This window comes from Cajanus cajan, chromosome 2 (genome assembly GCF_000230855.2).
Source record: "Cajanus cajan strain Asha chromosome 2, NIPB_CcT2T_4, whole genome shotgun sequence".
NCBI classification, from domain to species: domain Eukaryota; kingdom Viridiplantae; phylum Streptophyta; class Magnoliopsida; order Fabales; family Fabaceae; genus Cajanus; species Cajanus cajan.
Window position 1 is genome coordinate 49,132,301 of NC_138518.1, and position 24,709 is coordinate 49,157,009.

General features: G+C 32.3%; 3 protein-coding genes and 1 long non-coding RNA gene across 4 annotated transcripts; 2 read left to right on the plus strand and 2 right to left on the minus strand.

Annotated features, from left to right (window-relative positions):
- Nucleotides 1-4,560: 4,560 nt before the first annotated feature.
- On the minus strand, nt 4,561-5,821 carry LOC145954992 (uncharacterized). Its single transcript, XM_083069687.1, has 2 exons — nt 4,952-5,821; nt 4,561-4,584 (listed from the first exon to the last, which is right to left on the minus strand). Exons 1-2 carry the CDS (start codon nt 5,819-5,821, stop codon nt 4,561-4,563), a joined length of 894 nt encoding a protein of 297 aa, XP_082925813.1.
- Nucleotides 5,822-6,043: 222 nt separating this feature from the next.
- Nucleotides 6,044-8,626, minus strand: LOC145954325 (uncharacterized). Its single transcript, XR_014431527.1, has 2 exons — nt 7,872-8,626; nt 6,044-6,298 (listed from the first exon to the last, which is right to left on the minus strand). It is a non-coding gene; the product is annotated as an uncharacterized LOC145954325 (long non-coding RNA).
- Nucleotides 8,627-11,693: 3,067 nt separating this feature from the next.
- LOC109794238 (non-specific lipid-transfer protein 10) lies at nt 11,694-12,047 on the plus strand. Its single transcript, XM_020353705.1, has one exon. It carries the CDS (start codon nt 11,694-11,696, stop codon nt 12,045-12,047), a length of 354 nt encoding a protein of 117 aa, XP_020209294.1.
- A 9,453-nt stretch (nt 12,048-21,500) lies between these two features.
- On the plus strand, nt 21,501-24,312 carry LOC145954993 (non-specific lipid-transfer protein AP10-like). The gene is made up of 2 exons (XM_083069688.1): nt 21,501-21,848; nt 24,256-24,312. The coding sequence occupies exons 1-2, from the start codon at nt 21,501-21,503 to the stop codon at nt 24,310-24,312; spliced, it is 405 nt and encodes a 134-aa protein (XP_082925814.1).
- Nucleotides 24,313-24,709: the final 397 nt, after the last annotated feature.

Consider the following 24,709-nt stretch of genomic DNA (forward strand, 5'->3'; position numbering starts at 1 on the left):
TATTTCATATGAAAGATAAGAAAATTTCCTACAACTCTCATGAAGACATCAAGTCCTAATTCCATCATCTACTTTGTGAAAAATGATAAAAACCGCAACAGCTATAGATAAAGCTGACAGCTTGACCCCTCTTCACTAAAACATCCATATCTGGAGTTCTAGACCTCCTTTTTGGGTGATTCCAACGCCATTGGAAAGCTAAAATCCAAGGCTACAACTTTCATTAAGACCTCAAAATCAAAATATTCACGCTCAGCGCCCAGACTTGCACTCAGCGCGCCCAGCGCATTCTGCAACCAGCAACCCATGAAAACCTTGAAAATTCCTTCCAATCATGAATCCAATCCAAATTACACGAATTTGAACCATTAAAAAAAAACATAAACAATATCAAAAAACATCATTTTAAGCAATAAATTTAAGTTTTAACCATTAATCCATGGAAATCATGAAGAAATCATGAAAACCCTAACCAAAACCTTTTCCCTTCAATCCAACCTCAATCATACATAGAACATGGAATTAATGTGATAATTCAAACTCATACATACCAGATTAAGTCTTATAAGTACTACCCTTACAATATAGTGAAAAACTAGGAATACATATATATATAGATAATAATAAAGAAAATATAAATTAACTCCAGTAAAGGTGGCAGTGCCTCCTAGTTAGGAATCCATTTATATTTTCCAAATCATAAAAATATAACAAAGATGTAAATTTTAGTCTTTTATCAAGAACATTTAAATTACAAAATAATAGGAGGCTCAACCTTCCATTCAGATAAATTCCAAATTATAAATTAATAGGAGGCTCGGCCTTCCATTCAGATAAATTAAACGTGATTTTAAGAAATTATTCCTCTACCCAATTCCCTCATGTACTCTACATATAAATAATCCCCTTTTCCCCCGTACCTGGATGAATAGGAACTTGGGCAGAACCTCCTCCTCTTTTTCTTAAATCGGGACCGGAATTAGAGCAGAACCTCCTCTCTTATTCTCTCTTTTTATTTCTCTAGAATTTCTTCTCTCTAAAATTATGAATTTCCAAAAACCTTAAACTCCTATTTATAGAATTTATGAAGTTACTATGCATAGATTAAAATAATATTATTTCATTATTATATATTAAAAGTTACTTTTTATTAAAATATTCAAATAAATAGAATTGGAATTCAATTGAATTCCGCAGCCTCTGCATTCCACCGCAGCCATTTCCTATTCAAATTCTAATAATTGAAAAAAAAATACTATTTAGAAATACGTATACATGAATAGTAAAATACGTATACATAAATAGTAAAATACGTATATATGAATAGTAAAATACGTAAAAATATGATAAACCTTCTAATAATCCCAATACATAAAAATAAAATTTTGGGATGTTACATTACTCCCCTCCTTTTAGAAATTTCGTCCTCGAAATTACCTGAATTAAACAAAAATGGATATGAAGTTCTCATCTTCTCCTCTAGTTCCCAAGTAGCACTTTCTGGTATAGCTCCTCCCCAAATAACTTTTACCAAAGGAATTTCTTTACCCCTAAGTTGCTTTACCATTCGATCCTCGACCCTCACCGGGGTAGCTTCCATCGTCAAGTTCTCCTTAACCTCAATATGATCCGACTCAATCACATGCAAAGGATCATGAATGTATTTTCGAAGTTGAGAAATGTGAAAAACATCATGAAGATTTGATAGATTAGGAGGCAAAGCAATTTGGTAGGCAACATTACCGACTCTTTTAAGGATTTGAAAAGGACCAATAAATCGAGGAGTAAGTTTTCTGGATTTCAATGCCCTGCCAACCCCAGTCCACGGAGTGACTTTCAAGAATACATGGTCACCTTCTTGAAATTCTAAATCCTTTCTTCTTCTGTCAGCATAACTTTTCTGTCTACTCTGAGCTGTCCTCATCCTATCCTGTATCAATTTAACTTTTTCAGTAGTTTGTTGCACAATCTCAGGTCCTAAGATGACATTGTCTCCAGGCTCACTCCAACACAAAGGAGTTCTACACCTCCTACCATACAAGGCTTCATAGGGTGCCATACCTATGCTAGAGTGGTAACTATTATTATAGGTAAACTCTATCAAAGGTAAAAGACTATCCCAACTACCCCCTTGATCCAACACACAAGCTCTAAGCAAGTCCTCCAAAGACTGAATAGTCCTCTCAGTTTGACCATCAGTTTGAGGGTGGTAAGCTGAACTAAGTCTCAGTTGGGTTCCCAAAGCTTGTTGTAGGCTCTCCCAAAATCTAGAGGTGAATCTAGGGTCTCTGTCTGAAATTATGCTAGATGGTATCCCATGTAATCTCACGATTTCATCAATATACAGTCTAGCCAATCTCTCCAGAGAAAACCTAATGTTAATAGGTAGGAAATGTGCACTCTTGGTCAACCTATCAACTATAACCCAAATGGAATCATGCCCTTTCCTAGTTTTAGGCAAAGCAACTATGAAGTCCATAGAGATGCTATCCCACTTCCACTCGGGTATACTCAAAGGCTGAAGTAATCCTGAAGGTTTTTGATGCTCTATCTTAGCCTTCTGACATACTAAACAGGCACTCACAAATTCAGCTATATCTTTCTTCATCCTAGGCCACCAGAATATCTTCCTGAGATCTTGATACATCTTCGTTGCTCCTGGATGAAAACTAAGCTTGCTCTTATGACCTTCCTCTAATATCAATCGTTTAAGTGTAGGGTCACTAGGCACACATACTCGGTCTTTAAATCTTACCACTCCATCTGCACCCAAGGTAAATTCTCCTCCAATCCCTTGTCCTATAGCCTTACGTCTAGCCTCTAGAAATGAATCCACTAACTGAGCTTCTCCAATTTCCCTCAACAACTCACTAGTCACCCGAGTCATACCTAATCTCACACTATTATGAGTCACTTCACAAGTCAAACTTAAGTCTCTAAATTGGGTCAAAAGATCCATCTCCCTAATCATAAGAGAAGACAAATGCAAAGATTTCCTACTCAAAGCATCAGCTACCACATTAGCTTTTCCTGGATGATAATTAAGATCAAAATCATAGTCCTTAAGAAATTCCAACCATCTCCTTTGCCTCATATTTAAATCTTTTTGGTCAAATAAATACTTAAGACTCTTATGATCACTAAACACCTCAAATTTTGAACCATACAAATAATGTCTCCAAATCTTAAGTGTGAACACTACTGCTGCTAATTCAAGATCATGGGTGGGGTAATTCCTCTCATGTATTTTTAATTGCCTAGATGCATAAGATACGACCTTTCCTTCTTGCATTAACACTCCACCCAAACCCATCTTAGAAGCGTCACAATAAATCACAAAAGTCTTGCTAAGATCAGGCAATACTAAAACAGGTGCACTAGTCAATTTTTCCTTAAGGGCTCGGAAACTATCCTCACATTTACTATCCCATACAAACATAACTCCTTTCCTAGTCAAGCTTGTCAAGGGTAATGCTAACTTAGAGAATCCTTCTATGAATCTTCTATAGTATCCAGCCAATCCAAGGAAACTCCTAATCTCACTAACTGACTTAGGTGCCTCCCAATTCAGCACAGCCTCAACTTTAGATGGATCCACTGTTATACCTCTACTCGAAATTACATGCCCTAAGAAACTCACCTCCTCTAGCCAAAAATCACACTTGGACAACTTAGCATAAAGTTGTTTCTCCCTGAGTGTTTGTAGTACTACCCTTAAGTGTTCCTCATGCTCCTCTTTAGTCTTGGAATAAACTAGTATGTCATCTATAAAGACAACTACAAATTTATCCAAGTATGGATGAAGAATCCGGTTCATGTAGTCCATAAAAATTGCAGGAGCATTTGTCACACCAAAAGGCATTACTAGATACTCATAGTGTCCATAGCGAGTTCTAAAGGCTGTCTTAGGTACATCTTCACTCTTAACTCTAATCTGATGGTACCCTGATCTAAGATCGATCTTACTAAACACACAAGCACCTACCAACTGATCCATAAGATCATCTATCCTAGGCAACGGATATTTGTTCTTAATGGTCACCTTGTTCAACTGGCGATAATCTACACACAACCGCATACTACCATCCTTCTTTTTGACTAAGAGTACGGGTGCTCCCCAAGGTGATACACTAGGTCTCACAAACCCCTTCTCCAACAATTCTTCTATTTGCTTTTTCAGTTCCACTAACTCTATGGGTGACATCCTATAAGGTGCAATAGAAATAGGTCCTGCTCCTGGAACTAAATCTATGGAAAATTCTACTTCTCTTCTAGGTGGTAAGCTAGACACCTCAGAGAAGACATCCGAAAAGTCACATACAACAGGCAGTTCATTTACTGAAACATTTTTCTCAGAATTTAAAGAAGCTAACAACATGTACACTTGGGCATCCACTTGCATAGACACCTTAACTTGGTTGGCAGTCAAATAATCCTTACTCACTCTTTCAACAGGTTCACCAAAAACAATAGATTTACAAGCACAGTTCAAAAGGACATGATTGAAAGATAACCAGTCCATACCCAGAATTACATCTAGTTGTCTTAGAGGTAAACAAATTAAGTCAACCACGAAATCTCTACCTTCAATAGTTAGAGGACACTTTGGACAGACATCAGAAGTAATTACAGAACCATTAGTGGGTGTTTCGACAATTAACTCAAAAGACAAGGAAGAGACATGTAATTTTAACTTAGACACACATGCATGTGATATGAAAGAGTGAGTCGCACCAGAATCATATAAAACGGTTAAAGGAGTTCCGTTAATGAAACACATACCCTGAATTAAGTCTTCGGATTGAGTAGCTTCAGCACCACTCAAAGTGAATACTCTTCCTGTGGTTCGAGGTTTGCTAGCGTTTCCTCCAGTCTCTATTGTTTCTTTCCTATTCTGGGGACATTCACTAGCCTTGTGTCCTTCTGCTTTGCATTTGAAACATGTCATTACCTTTTGCATCCGACACTCAGCTGCTCTATGACCTGGCTTTCCACATTTGAAACAGTTGTTGTGTGGAACAAAACTCACACTTCCTCTTCCAGACGTTTGGCTAACCATTGGAACTTGGCTTCTTTGTTGGATAGAACCCTGATTATTCACCTTAGAACTTGAGTCCCCTGTAAACTTGGTATAAGGTTTACCCTTGGATGAACCAAACTTATTATTTCTCATTGGTCCTCCACTTTTATAATGAGTTACCCTAGCTCGGTTGTCCTCATCATAAACTCTGCACTTGTTCACCAATTCATGGTAGTGTGTGATCCCTTGATAATTGAATACTTGTTTGATTTCAGGGCGCAGACCGCTCACAAACTTCACACATTTGTCCTCCTCATTGTCTACGCCATCATACATAGGACAAAATCTAACCAAGTCTTCAAATTTAGTCACATATTCAGCCACTGAATTCTCTCCTTGTTTTAATTCAAGGAATTCTACTTGTTTCTTATGTCTCACGTCTCGGGGAAAATATTTCTCCAAGAACAGTCGTTTGAAATTTTCCCAGTTTACTTGAGTTCCCGCAGCCATCATTCTTTGTAAAGCACCTTGCCACCAAATACCAGCCTCCCCAGAAAGCATAAAGACAGCTAAAGTCACTTTCTGTATCATAGGACATCCCATAGCTTGGAATATCTTTTCGACTTCAAATATCCAGTCAGCAGCTCCATCAGGATTATAGCCTCCACGGAAACTTGGTGGATTATTTCGCTGAAATTTCTCTAGCCAATCAATGTCTGGTCGTTGGTTCAAATTACCAAGAGCCTGAGCCATTGCTTGCAAAGCATCGGCTATTGCACGATCGTTTCTACCTCCTGCCATTGTTTTCTGTGTTTCCCCAAAAAGTTAACAATCATACTCTAAAACAACAAACTCAATCAATCGTCATATTATCAATAAGTTCAACAATTAATTTTTCCACATCATCCATCTACCAAACAAGCACAATAGACTCATAACTCACGGCCGATTGAATCGACCTGCTCTGATACCACTAAATGTGACACCCTTACTACCCCAATACATATATCGAAATATAATAAATAAAAAAAATTAAGGAAAATAAACTTTTTAAGTTGGTAAAAGGGTTCACATAATACTTCATAACTGTTCTGACTGAAAAATAAAACTTGAAAGATAAAATTCAAGAGTTTACACATTTTTCAAAGAAAATAACATTTATTACAATACCAAATATTCTATCCTAGAGATCCTCTTGCCCCGATGTCACACTATCAGAGCATTTCCCAAATTAACGGATGGCATTCTATATACCACTTGCAGTTGGATCCTCTCCACCTAAAATATCAACAATTTATACGGTGAGAAAAGAAAAATTATCTATATGCAAAATACATTCAATCATATCACAGTATAATTTCATCATAACTCATTATATAGTGTATATATATATATATCAATTACTCATCATATTCACATACAACATTCATGTCAATCCAACAATTAACACTATGCCAAGGCCTCGCCACATCTGACACAAGTGATACAGGTTAATTGCCTCACTCAACCCACACCAGACCAGGGGTCACGCCCTCCCTGTAGCATCACTTACCCAGGGGCCGTGCCGTCCCTCGCCATTTTGGTGTGAGGAAACACAATCACATTACAATCAATACAATCTCTTGCAATTAACCCTATGCCAGGGCTGCCATAAGCGACATAAGTGGTGGTGTTAACTGTCCTACTCATCCCACATCATACTAGGGTCACGCCTTCCCTATAGCACCACTTACCCAGGGGTCGTGCCATCCTAGTCATCAATGTGAGACATCACAATCATAATCATACAATATCTCAACTCATAATTCAAATTCACATCAATATCATCCATCAAATAACATAACAATAACTAATATAATAATCAATAGAATGATTAGTATAAACTATAAACAGCGTATCAGGGGTTATACTACTCCTACCATGCTCATCCTTATTTCATATGAAAGATAAGAAAATTTCCTACAACTCTCATGAAGACATCAAGTCCTAATTCCATCATCTACTTTGTGAAAAATGATAAAAACCGCAACAGCTATAGATAAAGCTGACAGCTTGACCCCTCTTCACTAAAACATCCATATCTGGAGTTCTAGACCTCCTTTTTGGGTGATTCCAACGCCATTGGAAAGCTAAAATCCAAGGCTACAACTTTCATTAAGACCTCAAAATCAAAATATTCACGCTCAGCGCCCAGACTTGCACTCAGCGCGCCCAGCGCATTCTGCAACCAGCAACCCATGAAAACCTTGAAAATTCCTTCCAATCATGAATCCAATCCAAATTACACGAATTTGAACCATTAAAAAAAAACATAAACAATATCAAAAAACATCATTTTAAGCAATAAATTTAAGTTTTAACCATTAATCCATGGAAATCATGAAGAAATCATGAAAACCCTAACCAAAACCTTTTCCCTTCAATCCAACCTCAATCATACATAGAACATGGAATTAATGTGATAATTCAAACTCACACATACCAGATTAAGTCTTATAAGTACTACCCTTACAATATAGTGAAAAACTAGGAATACATATATATATAGATAATAATAAAGAAAATATAAATTAACTCCAGTAAAGGTGGCAGTGCCTCCTAGTTAGGAATCCATTTATATTTTCCAAATCATAAAAATATAACAAAGATGTAAATTTTAGTCTTTTATCAAGAACATTTAAATTACAAAATAATAGGAGGCTCAACCTTCCATTCAGATAAATTCCAAATTATAAATTAATAGGAGGCTCGGCCTTCCATTCAGATAAATTAAACGTGATTTTAAGAAATTATTCCTCTACCCAATTCCCTCATGTACTCTACATATAAATAATCCCCTTTTCCCCCGTACCTGGATGAATAGGAACTTGGGCAGAACCTCCTCCTCTTTTTCTTAAATCGGGACCGGAATTAGAGCAGAACCTCCTCTCTTATTCTCTCTTTTTATTTCTCTAGAATTTCTTCTCTCTAAAATTATGAATTTCCAAAAACCTTAAACTCCTATTTATAGAATTTATGAAGTTACTATGCATAGATTAAAATAATATTATTTCATTATTATATATTAAAAGTTACTTTTTATTAAAATATTCAAATAAATAGAATTGGAATTCAATTGAATTCCGCAGCCTCTGCATTCCACCGCAGCCATTTCCTATTCAAATTCTAATAATTGAAAAAAAAATACTATTTAGAAATACGTATACATGAATAGTAAAATACGTATACATAAATAGTAAAATACGTATATATGAATAGTAAAATACGTAAAAATATGATAAACCTTCTAATAATCCCAATACATAAAAATAAAATTTTGGGATGTTACATTGTTAGTTCATATATGCACATGATGCATAATGTCACACGTTCACAAACTCATAGACTCATCACTTCACTTGTCATGGAATTTCATGTCTTATCACATTTCACATTCTCATTCACATCATGTCTCATGTCATTTATTCATATTTCACATGGTCATACTCATAATTGTTCCTTCGCACAGGAACCCACATAACACTCTAATTTATATCAAAACATATCTAATTTTGAAATCAAATACATATTTACACTCTACATCACACAAGGAACGCAATAGAGCATTTATAAAGAAAAACAAAAAAAAATCATATTTCTCATAAGGTTTTCTCAGGAACCCACGGAGCACTATAATTCATATCAAAACATATTTATTTTCAAAATTAATTATATATTCACACATTACATAATTCAACATGGAATACAACATGGAATACATCAGGCAAGGGATTGGGGGTCAATCTAGCTACCCACCAATTATTCCCACACCCCGAGCGAGGTTTCTCACTCCCCTTTACCCGGATAAGCAGAAGATGACTCTAAAACTGGATCTTGCTGATCTCTTCCTCTGGGCTCCCCTTGCTCTTCAGAGAGTGTAGAAGAAAAAGAAGTCAAAAATGAAAAGTGTGCTTCTGGGAGTGCCAGAATGTGCTATTTATAAACTTTAGAAATGACCATAACGACCTGTTTCAAATCCGAAATGGCCCATTCTAGACTCATTCACCATATTCAAAATTAACATCCAGAATGGCCCGTTATGGGATTGCATTCTTAACCACAACAACCATATTTGGAACTACTACTAGAATTTCTTTTATTACATGCGACTTTTCCTGCGAATTTTTCACAAAAATTCGCAGGAAACGTTGTTCTTGCAAATTTTTCTGCAAAATTTTATCTGTAAGTAATACCTTCATGGATAATATATTTTTGCGAATTTTAAAATTCGTAAGAAATTTTCCTGCAAAATTTCTTGCGAAAAATTTTCGCAAGAAATTTTGCAGGAATATTTTTTACGAAAAAAAATTAAAAAAATTACTATAAATTCTATTAATAATTTTTCAACTTTCAAATGCTCACAATGAATTCATCTAAAGCATTTGTTTCCATGCCTCCAACATGTGATACATAATCTTTTAAATTCTAAGATTGTAGATTATAAACCTAACACTCAACCATACAAATCAACTTGTAAGGTAAGTGTTGCCCCAACTTATATTCTCTTTAATTGTTTTATTTTCAATCGATGTGAGACTTAAAGTTTTTTTAAAATATTAAACTTATAAATTTAAATATTTTTTTTTTAATTTTGCTTGTGGATTAAAATTTGCAGGAAAATCCGCAGGAAAAGTTACCTGCAAAATTTTTCTACCATTTAGTAAACATTACTTGCGAATTTATTTTTGCAAAAAAATCTGCAAGAAACAAAATAAAATTCTCACAATATTTTCTGCAAATTTATACCATGGAAAAAAATTTCTCTGATTATTAAAATTGTAGCAAAATTTGTAAAAAATATCTGAAAATTGTTTTTTGCAAATAAATTCGCAAAAAATTTTTGCGAATATTTTTTTTTGCAGAAAAATTCGCAAAAAATTTCTGCAAATATTTTTTTTGTAAGAAAATTCGCAAAAAATTTCTGCGAATATTTTTTTGTAGGAAAATTCGCAAGAAAATGACACTTTTCTAGTAGTGAACAACCCGTTCCCAACTTTGGAACGGCCCGTTCCCAACTAAGGTTATAGGGCATTTTAGTAGTTTGGAATCGCCCGTTCTGGGCTACTAAAATTCAAAATATTAAAAAATAATTTTCATAAATATTTATTATTAAAAATCTCTAAAATATTCTATAAAACCCATTTAATTAATTAAAATAATTATAAGAAAATAATCTCCATAAATATAAAAATAAATAATAATTAACCATTGTATTAGTAAAAAATTTGGGATGTTACAATGTGCTTTGTATTTAATTATTTGTATTTATTGGATATTTATTCTCACTCTTTTTGTTTTTTTTTTCTAAAAAAATAATATTAATTAATATATAGATATATGGATTCACCTCATGTTGGATCTTTCACCGTTTTGTTACACGCTATTTTTCTTTACATGCAATGGGTGGTTGATACACAAAATAATACAATCACCTTCTATAGACAAGGATCTTCAACGATAATGCTACTAAATAAGGAATCACCAATCCTCTTAGATAATAGCTATTACTTTTACTCTACCACCAATAAATCATATTAACCCATTATATAATATATAATAACTATTATTGTACTAATATTGTAGGATAAATAAGAGAGGGTTTGTAAAATAATATATTAATAAACCTCTCTATTTGTAAATGGTTTGTAAAATGTTGGTAAATATATTGTATAATTATATATAACATTAATAACTAAACTTTTCTTTTTATGATCTATAAAAACTTTGGAGGTTTTATTGAATGAGTAATAATTTAATAATATTGTTAATTAATATCATTATTATTATTACTAATATCACTAATACTATTTGATTCATTTTAATAAATAGATATTATAAATTAATGAATGTTACATTTAATGCCAAAATTTAAATAAAATTTATTATTAAAATAATATAATAACATTTAAGTATAAATATAAAATAATATAAAAATATGAAATTAAAGTGTTCCAATTCAATTTAACATAATCCAATATTTAAGAATACTACCAATACTTAGCAGGTTGCACCATTACTTATATCTTATATATACAAACGAGTCTATAAAATTAAGAATATATAGTTAAACACTAGACACACACAAATCAATAAAATCATAATATATTATAAAATAATATTAATATAATAATTTTAATTGATTCGATTCTCCAATCACCATATTTATAAACTTTAAATTTGTGATATTAACTTATTAAGGTCAAATTTATTTGATTTGGGTCGTTTTTATCCAATAAAAAAATCAAACCAACACAATTAATTTAATTCAAATAATCAGTTTTATTTAATTATCTAAATTGACAAACACTATAATTACTACCATTATACACACACTCATTTAATATACTTAACTATTTTCCTGGCTGAAACATTTAATATTGAATATCACATTTAATATCATCATTTATTTTCAATGAAAAATTAATTGTAAATGTAATAAAAGTAGAACATTAAATGTTGAATAACACATTTAATACAATCATTTATTATTATTAAAAAATCAATTATCCATAGTATAGTGGAGTGTGATTACACATGATCAAAACCTTTTCCAGTTATATAAATTTCTTTGCTACGAATGGATGATCAAAACTCGATATAGTGAAAACTCAATTGCATAACTATTGAAGATAAGATGGGAGAGAAGAAAGTTTTGGGTGTTGTGATGTTTGTTATGGCTTATTGTTTGGCTGTAACAACATTCACAGCATCACAAGTTCCAGCAACATGCAATGGCTTTGAACCATTACTTTTTCAATGTGTGGCTTATTTGGTTCTCCCAGACCCCGGTACTCCTTCTGCTCATTGTTGTGATGGAGCAAGAGTGGCGTTTCAAAGAGCCAACAATCCTCAAGCTATCCAAAACTTTTGTAGTTGTCTTGTGGATGCTGGACCATATTTGAACTTTCAGCCTTCGAGTTTGGTTCAACTTCCAGTAGCATGCAAGATTAAACCTTCCTTTTCTATGGATAAATGTATATATGGTTAGACTATTTACTAGCTAGCTAGTCATTCAATCAGTGAAAACATAAATTCACGGTTGTATTGATAAATAAATAAGATATTAATTTTGTTACTAGCAATTCACTATTCTCTTACTTTTGATTATTATTTAAGATCGTAACATCCTAAATTGTTTTTATATAAAATAAAATAAATTACTTTTAATAAAATTATATCATAGACTTAGTTAATTAGTCAATTAAATTTACAATGTAAGTAATGTTTAATTCATGAATTAATCGAGACAAAACGATAGATCAACTCAAGAACATACAAAAATGTATCCACAATTAGGCATGGCAATAGGGGAGTCGGGTACAAGTTTCATGATACCCATCCTCGTCCTTGCGGTTGAAACTCATCCCCATCCCTGTCTTTATATATCCGTCGAGTATGTAATTTTCGTCCCATACCCGTCCCCGTTAGATATCGGGTATACTCATACCTGTCAAAAATTAATTTATTTTTTGTAAAAAAAATACACACAATATTTTTAGTTTATCTTTTCATTATATTACAATTATAATTGAGTTGTTGTTTATCTATCTCGTATTTTAATCAAAAGACTTCTTAATAATTAAACAACCACAAATGTTTCACACTATAATACACAATTACATATAGTTAAATATTAAAATTCTTTAAAACAATTAAATCGAGGATAGGTATTAAACCGGGGATGGGAATAGGGACGGGTATTAAATCGGGGATGGGGACGAGGATGGGGCAGGTAAGTATATACCTGTCCCCGATTTAATATTTTGAATTTTATCCGTACTTGTACTCGTACTCGGTCAAATCGGGTATTCCCCTGTCAAAATTGGGCCAGATTCGACAAGTATTACCCATGGGTACATGTTTATTTGTCATCCCTAGGAGACTTAGGGGTCACCTCACTACCCATACTTGTCATACGTGCCAATAAATGATAAATTTTCACTCACTTCTAGCTCATTCTCTGAGGCATTAGTAGCTAATATGCTGATAGACTATGGCCAAGGCCAAGGAATCCAAGAGGTGATATATTGAAGGAACCAAGAGGAATGAGATGATAGACCATGGGCCAAGGCCCAATCTCTAGAGCTATGGCCACCTTGAAGATCAGTGGACACCTTGAAGACTAGTGGGTTTTCCAAGCCCAAGGTACTCTTCAATTTGGACCACTCTATCATGAAAAGAAGGCATAGTTCTAGTTGTAAATATCTTGTACATAGTTCTCTTGTATAGGCTTATTTTTGCCTTTGTATTTGTGAGACACTTTAGTTTCTTTTATTAGTCATTGTATATTGATTTTAGGGCATGGGTTACTTGGAGAGTTTGACTCCATTTAACCTCCTTTGTTGATACACTCATTTTCTATTTTTTCAGTAGGAAAAGAGGGGTGACATTTAGCAATGCTTGAGGGTGTGACTAGTAATTGGGCCAGAATTGGGCCTAGGCAAAATTTTACATATTGGACTCATTTTGCTCCTAATTTTTCATAGATTTGATTTAGCTAAGTTTCATCATCATTGGATGAACCTAACTAAACCAAATCAAACATTTTTGAAATTAATTCAAGGAGCCAAAAGAGACCAAATCCGCCCACCTTGCCTAGTCTCCTTTCTTTGACCGAATTGCTTCTCTAACCTTGAAGGAGATGAGAAGCTTGTGCTACAAGCTTCTCCTTAGCTTGCTTCCCAAGCAAGCTAAGTGAGAAGCTTGCTCCACAAGTTTCTAAACTCACCTAGAAGGTCAACTAACCTTACCATGGTTCCTAGTGAACCATGGTTAAGGTTAGCTTGCTCCTTAAGCTACCTACCTCTACATATTTGTAATTTCTACTCTTGAAATCACTTTTGACATTTATGAGACTTAGAATTCAGAAATTCTCTCTCATTTCAAGAGTCCAATTTCGTGGAGAATCTCCTTCTCCTAGAAGCTTCACAAAGGAACTTCTCCCTTTGTGCTTGGCTCCTCAAGTTTCTCTCCTTCAAGAGAAACTGAACCACTTTGGGAAGCATCTTCAAGCTTTTGGAGCTTGAACTCATCCAAATCTTCCACTAGCGTGAAGAACCTCAAGAGAAGAAGGGACTTAGCATGGTTCAACTTGAAGAAACATTAATCTTCTCCAAGTAGTTCCATCATATGCACTCTCTCTAGTGGCTTCATCTGGTTCTCCTATTTGTTGTTACTCATTATCTATGTCGTATCCTCTAGTGCTTCTCCAATTGTTATCACACCTTTCTAAACTATGACAACTTGTACTTCCTGATTAGTTTCTCAAATAACGATTTCCAAGGCAACAAGCACAATCTTCATTATTTTGAGACTATTCATGCACTGCTTGAGGTAATTCCCTAGGTTTTTCCTTTTATTGACACATGTATATGACCTACCCGTTTTTTTTTCTTCTTATTATTAAAAGACCTCTAAGTTGGACTCAAAAGTCCAAAACCAAGACTCTTCTCTAATCCATCGCCTATTCTTTCTAAAATGATCATTTTATTTATATCACTAACCTAATCAATTAAATTAATTAAGTTAAAAATATAATTCTTTTATTAAAATACTTATTTTATTTAATAAAAAAATTATTTACATTATAAACTTAATTAATTAATTAAGTTTGTAATATAATTTTTTATTAAAGATAATTTATTTTATTTTATTTTTGAAGCAAATCAAGGCAAAAATATACAAAACTTTCAAATAGCCCCAAAGTCATAATATCAGAGTAAGATGCAACACCAACTAAATCATTAAGTTTCTCCGTCATCATACTCATCCTTTTATACTTATTGTACTCTTGCAAATGCCAATCGTTCTAAACACACACAACCACAAAAGTGAGAATACATCTCCTCCGTGAATAACACATATAAGACATAAGGATATCATTAAAAAGGAGATACATCATACTTAATCTTCATACATGCATCTATATTCGTATCCAACATCCAAAACAACACTCACCTTAAATACATCAATCATTCTATATTTATTTATTATCAACAACAATCATTCATGTAACTTAATCAATCAAAATTATAATATATAAACTCATGCAAATGTGTGTGCTGAATTGTATATGCACGTGATATTAATTTTCTCCTCCTCATAGTCTCAAGATAGCCTAGGAGTTATGAAATGGGATCGATCCATCTATGGTGATCTCCCTCAATCCATCCTTAACTAGGAAACGTCTAACATGATCTTATTGAAATTAATGTTACATTCAACTATATGGTTACCTCTTATTTCCGTTGTAGGCTCCCAATAATAACACACTCTCAAAGTCTCTCAAAGTCTAGGTAGATGACATTTGAACCCTATTTAGATAAACTCACACTATCCAAGTATGCAGGTAAAAAAATTAAATTGTGCCCACAGGTTACGGGTATATCCATTTGAAAAACTTATTATAAATCCATTGCAGATGTTACCCAAAAATATCCGTGAATGTGGATTTTTTTTTGTCATTCCTAATAACAACTACTTACTCCAACTCTTTTATATGTAGATCGATCCCTCCATCGAATTCTAAAAAGAAAATCTCACTCAAATCAAATATGTCTAATATTACATCCATATTCAAATTAATAAAAAAAATAAATCATAAAGGATAAAAGAATATCAAATCCTAAGAGATCATTTAGAATATTCTAAATTATTCTTAGATATTAAATGGTACGATGAATTAATTCCCAGATTTTCTAACGAAAAAATATTTGACGAGAATTTAACTCCTCTAAAATAAAGAAGCGTACTTTAAAGAATAAAAGTATACTCAAAATTATTGATTAAAAAATCAACAATAATTTTTAGAAAAATCAAATACATATATAACAAAATCTAAAATTAATTATAATATTTATTGTTGATTTTATTATTATTGTATTTTATTTTTTAAAGTAAAATTTCTTAACTTTAAAGAAAGCAATTCCTTAGACGTTTCGTAAAATAAATGGACTATAAAATTACATTAACTTTTAATGATAAAAAAAATTAAAATAATTTTATAATTAATTTGATAAGCATTCCCATTTTGGATTCTTTAAAATAAATATAGAATATTTGCCAAAATTTTGCATAATTTATTTAAATTAATAATTAAGAAATGAAATTAATACTAAATTAATATATATATATATATATATATATATATTCACATTTGACTAAATTAATATTTTCAAAGTAATATATTTAAAAAAAATAAAAATTGAATTAATAGTTAACCAAATAAATATTTAATTTAATGATAGAGTAAAAATTTATTTTAATTTAATATTTGAAAAAGTAGTACATGAAATTATTACATGACTAAATAAATAATTAATATTTGACTAAATTAACATGCATTTAATATTTGACTTTATGAATATATTTTGGTTGAAATATGTTTTTAGTTCCTATAAAATTGATGATTTTGATTATGGTTCTTCTAAAATTTTTTCTTTTTTTTTTCATCCTTCTAAAATTTATAAACATTATTTTTTACCCTTATAAAATGACTAAATTTTGATTTTGATCCTTGTAAAATATTTTTCCTTGGTTTTCATCCATCTAAATTGTAAACTAATTATTTTTAGTCCTTAATGGTCATTTTAAGGTGGATAAATAACATTTATTTTAACGACTTATAAATTTTTTTAGAGGTGTTAAATATCGATATGATATCAGTGATGATTGTAAATAATACTTAAAATGGTTACTTAACTTTTTAATAAATAAAAATTAGTTTAAAAAGATCACATAAAAACATGGACTAAAAACAATAATTTTAATTTTATAAGAATGAAAAATGAAGAGAAAATTTTACAGGGACTAAAATCAAAACTTGTTAATTTTATAAGAACTAAATACATATTTAAGCCATATATTTTTAATATTTGACTAAATTAATATGCATTAAATATTTGATTTTATTCATATATTTTTAACATTTGACTAACATGATTTAGATATTTGAGCGATTGATGATCGAAAAATTTCCACTTTTGATCTTTGAAGGGAAGTATATAAATAAGGGTTTGCAGGATGAAAACTTGATATAGTGAAAACAAAGTTGCACAAGTATTGAAGATAAGATGGGAGAGAAGAAAGTTTTGAGTGTTGTGATGTTTGTCATGGCTTATGGTTTGGCAGTGACAACATTGACAACATCACAAGTTCCAGCAACATGTAATCCCTATCAACCATTACTTTTCCAATGTGCTACTTTTTTGGTAGCAGAACTGGCGACTCCATCCCCTCGTTGTTGTGCTGGAGCAAAGCAAGCGTTTCAAAAAGCCAACAATCCTCAAGCTATCAAAAACTTTTGCAGTTGTCTTGTAGATGCTGGACCTTATTTGAACTTTAAACCTGACAGTTTGGTACGACTTCCACAAGCATGCAACATTAAACCTTCTTTCTCTATGAGTAAATGTATATATGGTTAAACCTTGCCGTGGGAAACAAATCTGTGCTCTCAGATGATTAAATCAGTATTTAAATAAATTACAGCGGAGATTATTTTTCTTTCTTTTTTTATGTTTATTTTTTCTTTTCTAATTTACCCTCTTCCTCCCTATTCATCACCCTCACACATGGGCCACAACGAATCCCTAATCGATGACATATCAACATCCTAACTCTTTTTCTCATCGTTTTTTCATCTATCGATCTCTTTATTGCTCTCTTGTCCTTGTTCAAGTCTTTGTCTCGTCATAGAATCAAGGTTATTTCTAACAAATTTTAGCCTTTTAGGTCTAAGGCAACAAGTTCATTTAAGTTTCATTCTTATATAATTAATCAATTTATATTTTATTTTTTAATATCAAATTAAATCTAGAAAATTTAATTTAATTTTATAAAATAATAATGACAAATAGTTACAAATATTATTTATAATATTATATAAACATATATTACATGTATTTAATTTTTTTTAATATAATTTGATACTTTTAATGAACACTATTTTTTAATATATATTTTTTAGTAATTTCAATTTATAGTGGAGTTGGAGATTGAAAAGGCATTTTACAATTTCTCATGCTCTTTATCACAACAATTTTTTCAAACACAGTGAAACAATGAATGGAGAGGAAGACATTGTTTTTTATAGACTGTGCCAATGTTGTGATGTTGAGTAAATGATTAGGTTTACGATTACTAGTGCAAAAATTAACGTATGAGTCACACACCAGTGCAAGAATTTAGTTTTAAAATCAAGTTTTTAAGATCAGTTAAAGGATAATTGATCTTAAAAATGATACGGTAATAATTTTGTAAATAATGTAAACACTTTTAAGATAAATTATTCTATAACTGATCTTAAAAGGTATGTCTAACAACTTTTAAGATTGGTTACAAAAGAACCAATCTTAAAAAGTAGTATACAAAATCAATTCTTTCAATATCTAATTCACTACAACAAAATGATGATTTTGCGACGGTTATATGGCCTATGTAACAGCCCAAGAACCCGCATGTAGATATTGTCCGCTTTGGCCGCAGCCCTCACGGATTTGTTTCTGGCAATGGCACGCATGCCACCCCAAAACGCGTCTACACAAGGAAGGTGTCCACACCCATATATATGGCATGCTTCGTTCTCCTTCCTAACCGATGTGGGACTATATCCACCCCCCCTCAAGGGAGTCCAGCGCCCTCGCTGGCACACCGATCCGGGCCCCGGCTCTGATACCAGTGTAACAGCCCAAGAACCCGCATGTAGATATTGTCCGCTTTGGCCGCAGCCCTCACGGATTTGTTTCTGGCAATGGCACGCATGCCACCCCAAAACGCGTCTACACAAGGAAGGTGTCCACACCCATATATATGGCATGCTTCGTTCTCCTTCCTAACCGATGTGGGACTATATCTGATATAGTCCCACATCGGTTAGGAAGGAGAACGAAGCATGCCATATATATGGGTGTGGACACCTTCCTTGCGTAGACGCGTTTTGGGGTGGCATGCGTGCCATTGCCAGAAACAAATCCGTGAGGGCTGCGACCAAAGCGGACAATATCTACATGCGGGTTCTTGGGCTGTTACATTGGTATCAGAGCCTGGTTCCCGGGCCGGTGTGCCAGCGAGGGCGCTGGACTCCCTTGAGGGGGGGTGGATATAGTCCCACATCGGTTAGGAAGGAGAACGAAGCATGCCATATATATGGGTGTGGACACCTTCCTTGCGTAGACGCGTTTTGGGGTGGCATGCGTGCCATTGCCAGAAACAAATCCGTGAGGGCTGCGACCAAAGCGGACAATATCTACATGCGGGTTCTTGGGCTGTTACAGCCTACATTGCGACAGTTAGAACTTCCGCAAAGACAACATTGCAACGGTTTGGGAACCGTCGCAGAATTGTCTGTCACAAGACAATTTTGCGACGGTTATCAGAACCGTTGCACAAACTGTCGCAAAATTAGAATTGCGACCCCTGAAACACTCGACGCACTAACTACCTCTATATTAACATTGTGACCCTTTCATCAACTGTCGCACCAACTGTCTCTAAATTAATATTACGACCCTTTTTTTACCCGTCGAAAATTATAAAATTATTTTAATTTTAATAAATTTATTAATGTAACAATCCTCATATTTGGTCTCTCAAGAGTTCTATTTCATGATATTTCACTGTTTAGCATGTTTTATCTTTACTTGTGCAATTTCTGGGAAACTTCCCAGAAGGTCACCCGCATCCCTGTACTACTCCAAGTCAAACACGCTTAACTGTGAAGTTCTGATGAGTAAGCTACCGAAATGTATATGTATGTTGTTAGTATAACTTGTACAAATTAATTCATTTAAGTCATCCTCAAATATACAATCTCATATTTGTACTATAATAATAATATATAATAATTTTATATTACGAATAATAATAACAATAATAACAATAATAATATATTTAGTTATTCTTTATTTATATGTACTTACTTTTATAATTAACATCTACTTATTTCTATTTAAAATTATAATTTAAATTATTTAATTCTATAATTTATAATGATAATATAATTTATAAAATTATAAATATTTATTTATTACATACTTATAAATTAAATTTTGATATTTTAAATAAATTATTAATTAATTTAATATATTTATTTACCTTAAATCAAACATATAAAATTCAAAAAAATGTATTTGTCCTTGTTTTATTCTGATATCAAATTTAAAACCAGATATTAGTTATACAAAAATATTAAGATCATATAGTAAATTGTCAATAAGATTTTAGTTAAATAATTTAAAATAATTAATGTTTCAATTATATTTTTAATTAGCAAATAATTTATTCCAAAACTAATTAATTTTTTTATATTAATTATTAGTAAAATTTAATAACTTTTAAATTAACAATTAATTGGATCGATGAAATTCAACACACACCATGAGTTATTGAGCGGAATAACTTTACAAAGAGTTATTTTGCATCCTCCTATATATACTACTCCAAATGCACGTGCCTTGTTCGAAATTTGATTGGTACCTCATGCATATAAAATTAAAAGCTTGACTCCTAACGAGTCTTTTGTTTCTTGTGAAGTGGAGGAGTATATATATATATGAGCTTGACATTGAACAATGATTGGTTTGCATTTAATATGGGAGATACGTGGTGCTGTTTTGATACTATCTATACTGTTTGTACGTGCCTATACATGTGCGAGATGCCTTTTCATTCCTTTTTGTTGTGTTGTCTTTCTTGCATGGCATGAACATCACTTACAGGTGCAAACCATGTCTTTAGCTTTGGATTTTCTTTTGAGAACATGTGAAGGTAATTTCATACCTAAAGAAAAATTATTTTGGAACGTTTTATGTTATTCAGAAATTCGAGTTTTCAATGGAAAGTACATGATTTCAGTCTTTTTAGGTGCCATGAGAGTGTTATTTTACAAGCGCCTTATAATTTATTAATCTATATATACAGGGACGGAGCCAGGATTTCAATACTGGGGGGCCGAGAATTGGAATGATCAAATGAGGCGCTACATTTTTTATAAAAAAAAAAAAATTCCAAAGTGATACCACATAGCAGGCCGTACCAGAAGTCCAAAAGTTGAATAAAAAAATAAATTTGGGTTATTCATTTAATTACACATATGAGTTTATATTAAAAATAGGGGGTGCCATATAGTAATATATATGTATATAAAAAAAAATTAAAATTGTTGGGGGGGCCGTGGCACCCGTAGGTCCCCCCTTGGCTCCGTCCTTGTATATATATATATATATATATATTATTACTTGTGACTAAATAAATATTTACTTAATATTTTCTTAAATTCATGTATTTCAATTATTTGAAACTGAATTACTATTTTTATAATATACATTTAACTTTTTTTCGTTTTAAATCTTTACCTGCATGTCTATAAATGGTAGTTTTCAACAAATTGAAGATCAAAATTGATAATATAAATCGATAATCGAGTTGCGTAGATATTCAAGACAAGATGGGAGAGAAGAAAGTTTTGGCTCTTGCCATGTTTATTGTGGCTTACACTTTGGCGATAACAACATTCGCATCATCTCAAATTCCCTCAACTTGTAATGGGGATAATGGACTACTTACTTATTGTGGGCTTTATTTGATCAACAATGTACCCAATCCATCTCGTGATTGTTGTATTGCAGCAAAAAGTGTGTTTCAAAGAGCCATGAGCGACAAAACCGGTCAAGGTATAAGAGATCTTTGTAACTGTCTACGTGTTGCCGGACCATCTCTAGGGTTTCATCAAGATAAAGAAGCAAGGCTTCCTGGTGCCTGTGGAATAAAAACTTCTTTTTCGATGGAGTTATGTGTACATGGGCCTCTCACACTAAACCAAAACAAAAATTAATTTATGTATAATTGTTTACTTTGGTCATTGAACCCGTGATAACATAAGTGTGTTGATAATAAGTAATCCAGTCGGGGTTAAATAGATGGAATCAAGTGACAACAGAAGGTTTATTTTCATGTTAAACCATAGGGTTATGTATGCTTTTAACCCATGTCAAATTGGTGTAACAATACCCATGTCAGATTAATAAATTATGCTTTAATAGTAGTTCACTGTCAATTCAATTACACTACCCAACTATTTGTAATTATATGACAAAAAAAATTCTCAATCCTGGTTATTTGATGCATTCGTATTTCTCTACACTCTCCCCGTAAAAATAAATTTTCAAATAACTAGACTAACTGTGTTTGTGTTTGGAGTCTTTGCAATATTCATGCATATTTCTTTTTAGTCAGATTGCAAGTCTGTTTGGTAGGGTCCCCAATATCTTCTGCCTGAGCCTTGAGGGTGTTAAGGTGGGAAACCTCTAATATGGAATCAAAAGACAACTAAATGAATACACCATAATCCTTTTATTTTCTTTCTCTAAACACAAAAATATAGTTTTTCGTGCAGTTTAGCATAATTCAAAAGCTTTTGTAATAGGTGGATTGACTTTAATACCTTTTCTATTTATTTTTATATTTTCACATCACTAAGAATGACAAAAAGATGTTATAATGTAAAACTTAAATTTAGACAAAATTCACTAAAAGAGTAAACCAAAATGGGATAAAAATGCAATAATATTTTCGCTTTATCAATTAAAGTTTTTGTGAGTATCAATTAAAGTTGCAATGTAAACTAAAAAAAAATGTAATTAATATATTAATGAAAAATATTTTTTGTTCAAAACATTTCTCTTTTACGTGGTATATACTTAAAGAGTCATTAGGTTTCTATTGTATATTTTTAAAAATAAATCAAAGAATACAATGTATTTAATTTTTCCAACAGATTCAAAATTTCCATTTCCCTCCTATTCTACATTAAAGTATAAACACCCTTACCTTAACAAATATAAAAACAAAGTATTTTTCTCTAGGTTTTTATTTTAGCAAAATATTATAAAAATACATATTTCTCTACTAAAAATTATACAAAACAATTTTGTAAACATTTATTATTAGGTTAAAAACAATCGTTATTAATAGAAGTATTTAATATATGTATATGTATATGTATATATATCTATAACTAGTTTAATTAATGAAAGTATCCGTATTTAATTTCATTAATTTTAGAAAACTTGGGGTGTAACATGATTAATAGTATTTCCTTTAACATATCCTTGCAAAAGCGTACAAGTTTGTTAACGTTAAAACATAATAACTCTTGAGAGGTCCTTGGTAGTTCTTTAACCTGACAATATTTGTAAATGAGTTATAATGAAGGTGTGAAACTGTTTTTGTGAGATATTGTGTTTCAGACGATGGGCGTGTATGACTTATGATGCATATGCGTAATTTGCCTAGTGTGAGAAGCTTATCCGAGATTTGAGCAAGTTTAAGAAGCGGTGTATCGGTGTGAAATCGAAGTTATCTTGGCCTTTTGAAAAGCCTACAGAAGGTGTTCTAGTATGGTAAAACTTCAGGCTTGGCTTAAAGCATCATAAAGGGCTATACATACGATGGGTGCGTTGCGATTTTTCTGTGTTTGGGTTTTGGAGTCTTTTCATTCATGCCTATTTTTTTTAGGTGGATTGGATGTCTGTTTGGTAGGGTCCCCAAGGTCTTCTGCCTGAGCCTTGAGGGTGTTATGGTGGGAAACCTATAATATGGAATCAAAAGCGACCATGCGCAACTTTGATACTCTACTTGCTTTCTAACAAATTTTGCTTTAGTTAGAGTGGGCTAAGTGTTAGATGCCCATGTTATGTGGACATTTTTTCTTGTTTGCATCCTCCTATATATACTACTCCAAATGCACGCGCCTTGTTCGAAATGTGATTGGTACCTCATGCATATAAAATTAAAAGCTTGACTCCTAACACTACAAGAAAAATCAGCATTATCTACGGAATTTTTCCGTAGATAATGATGAAAATCTGTAGATAACTGATAATTATCTACGGATTATCTACGGAAAAAAATCCGTAGATAATAAGGTCGTAGATAACATTATCTACGGAAATTTTTCCGTAGATAAAGTTATCTACGGATTTTATCTACGGATTTAGAATTTATCTACGGATGCGTTTATCTACGGAATATATCTACGGATGCAGTTATCTACGGAAATTTCCGTAGGTAATTTATCTACGGAAATTTCCGTAGGTAATTTATCTATAGAAATTTCCGTAGGTAAATTATCTACGGAAATTCCGTAGATAACTTACCTACGGAAATTTCCGTAGATAAATTACCTACGGAAATTTCCGTAGGTAACTTATCTACGGAATTTCCGTAGGTTATTTATCTACGGAAATTTCCGTAGGTAAGTTATCTACGGAATTATTTTTGCATAGCAATTATGCATAATTAGTTTCCATGTCATAGTGTAAAATAAGACTATTTTTGCATAAAATTATACATAATAAGGATCCAGCCACCAAAAACACCATTGTTTCTGCATTGAAAAAGTTCATGGCAGACCACCAAAGAAAAGCCACAAGAAAAGGGAAGAAAATACCTATCATGTAGCAAGTATATGTGCAGTTAACCTATAAAACAATTCTGGTCTTCCTATTTTTAATTAGGCAATTCTGGTTTCCCAATTTTGATCCAACCATCAAAATATCTAACAACTCAGATTCGCCACAGATTAAAACATAAAATAAAAAAAATAAAAAATCAACAATTTCTCTTTGATTATCAACACAACTACACAAGCACCAG

Excerpts from the sequence above, each read along its gene's own strand:
- LOC145954992 (XM_083069687.1), bottom strand. The coding sequence starts at position 5,821 with ATGGCAGGAGGTAGAAACGATCGTGCAATAGCCGATGCTTTGCAAGCA. Across the intron at positions 4,585-4,951 it reads CTGAGTGTCGGATGCAAAAG|GTAGAGATTTCGTGGTTGAC; the intron begins GTAATGACATGT and ends TAACTATTGAAG.
- LOC109794238 (XM_020353705.1), top strand. The coding sequence starts at position 11,694 with ATGGGAGAGAAGAAAGTTTTGGGTGTTGTGATGTTTGTTATGGCTTAT.
- LOC145954993 (XM_083069688.1), top strand. The coding sequence starts at position 21,501 with ATGGGAGAGAAGAAAGTTTTGGCTCTTGCCATGTTTATTGTGGCTTAC. Across the intron at positions 21,849-24,255 it reads CTTTTTCGATGGAGTTATGT|GTAACTTATCTACGGAATTT; the intron begins GTACATGGGCCT and ends AAATTTCCGTAG.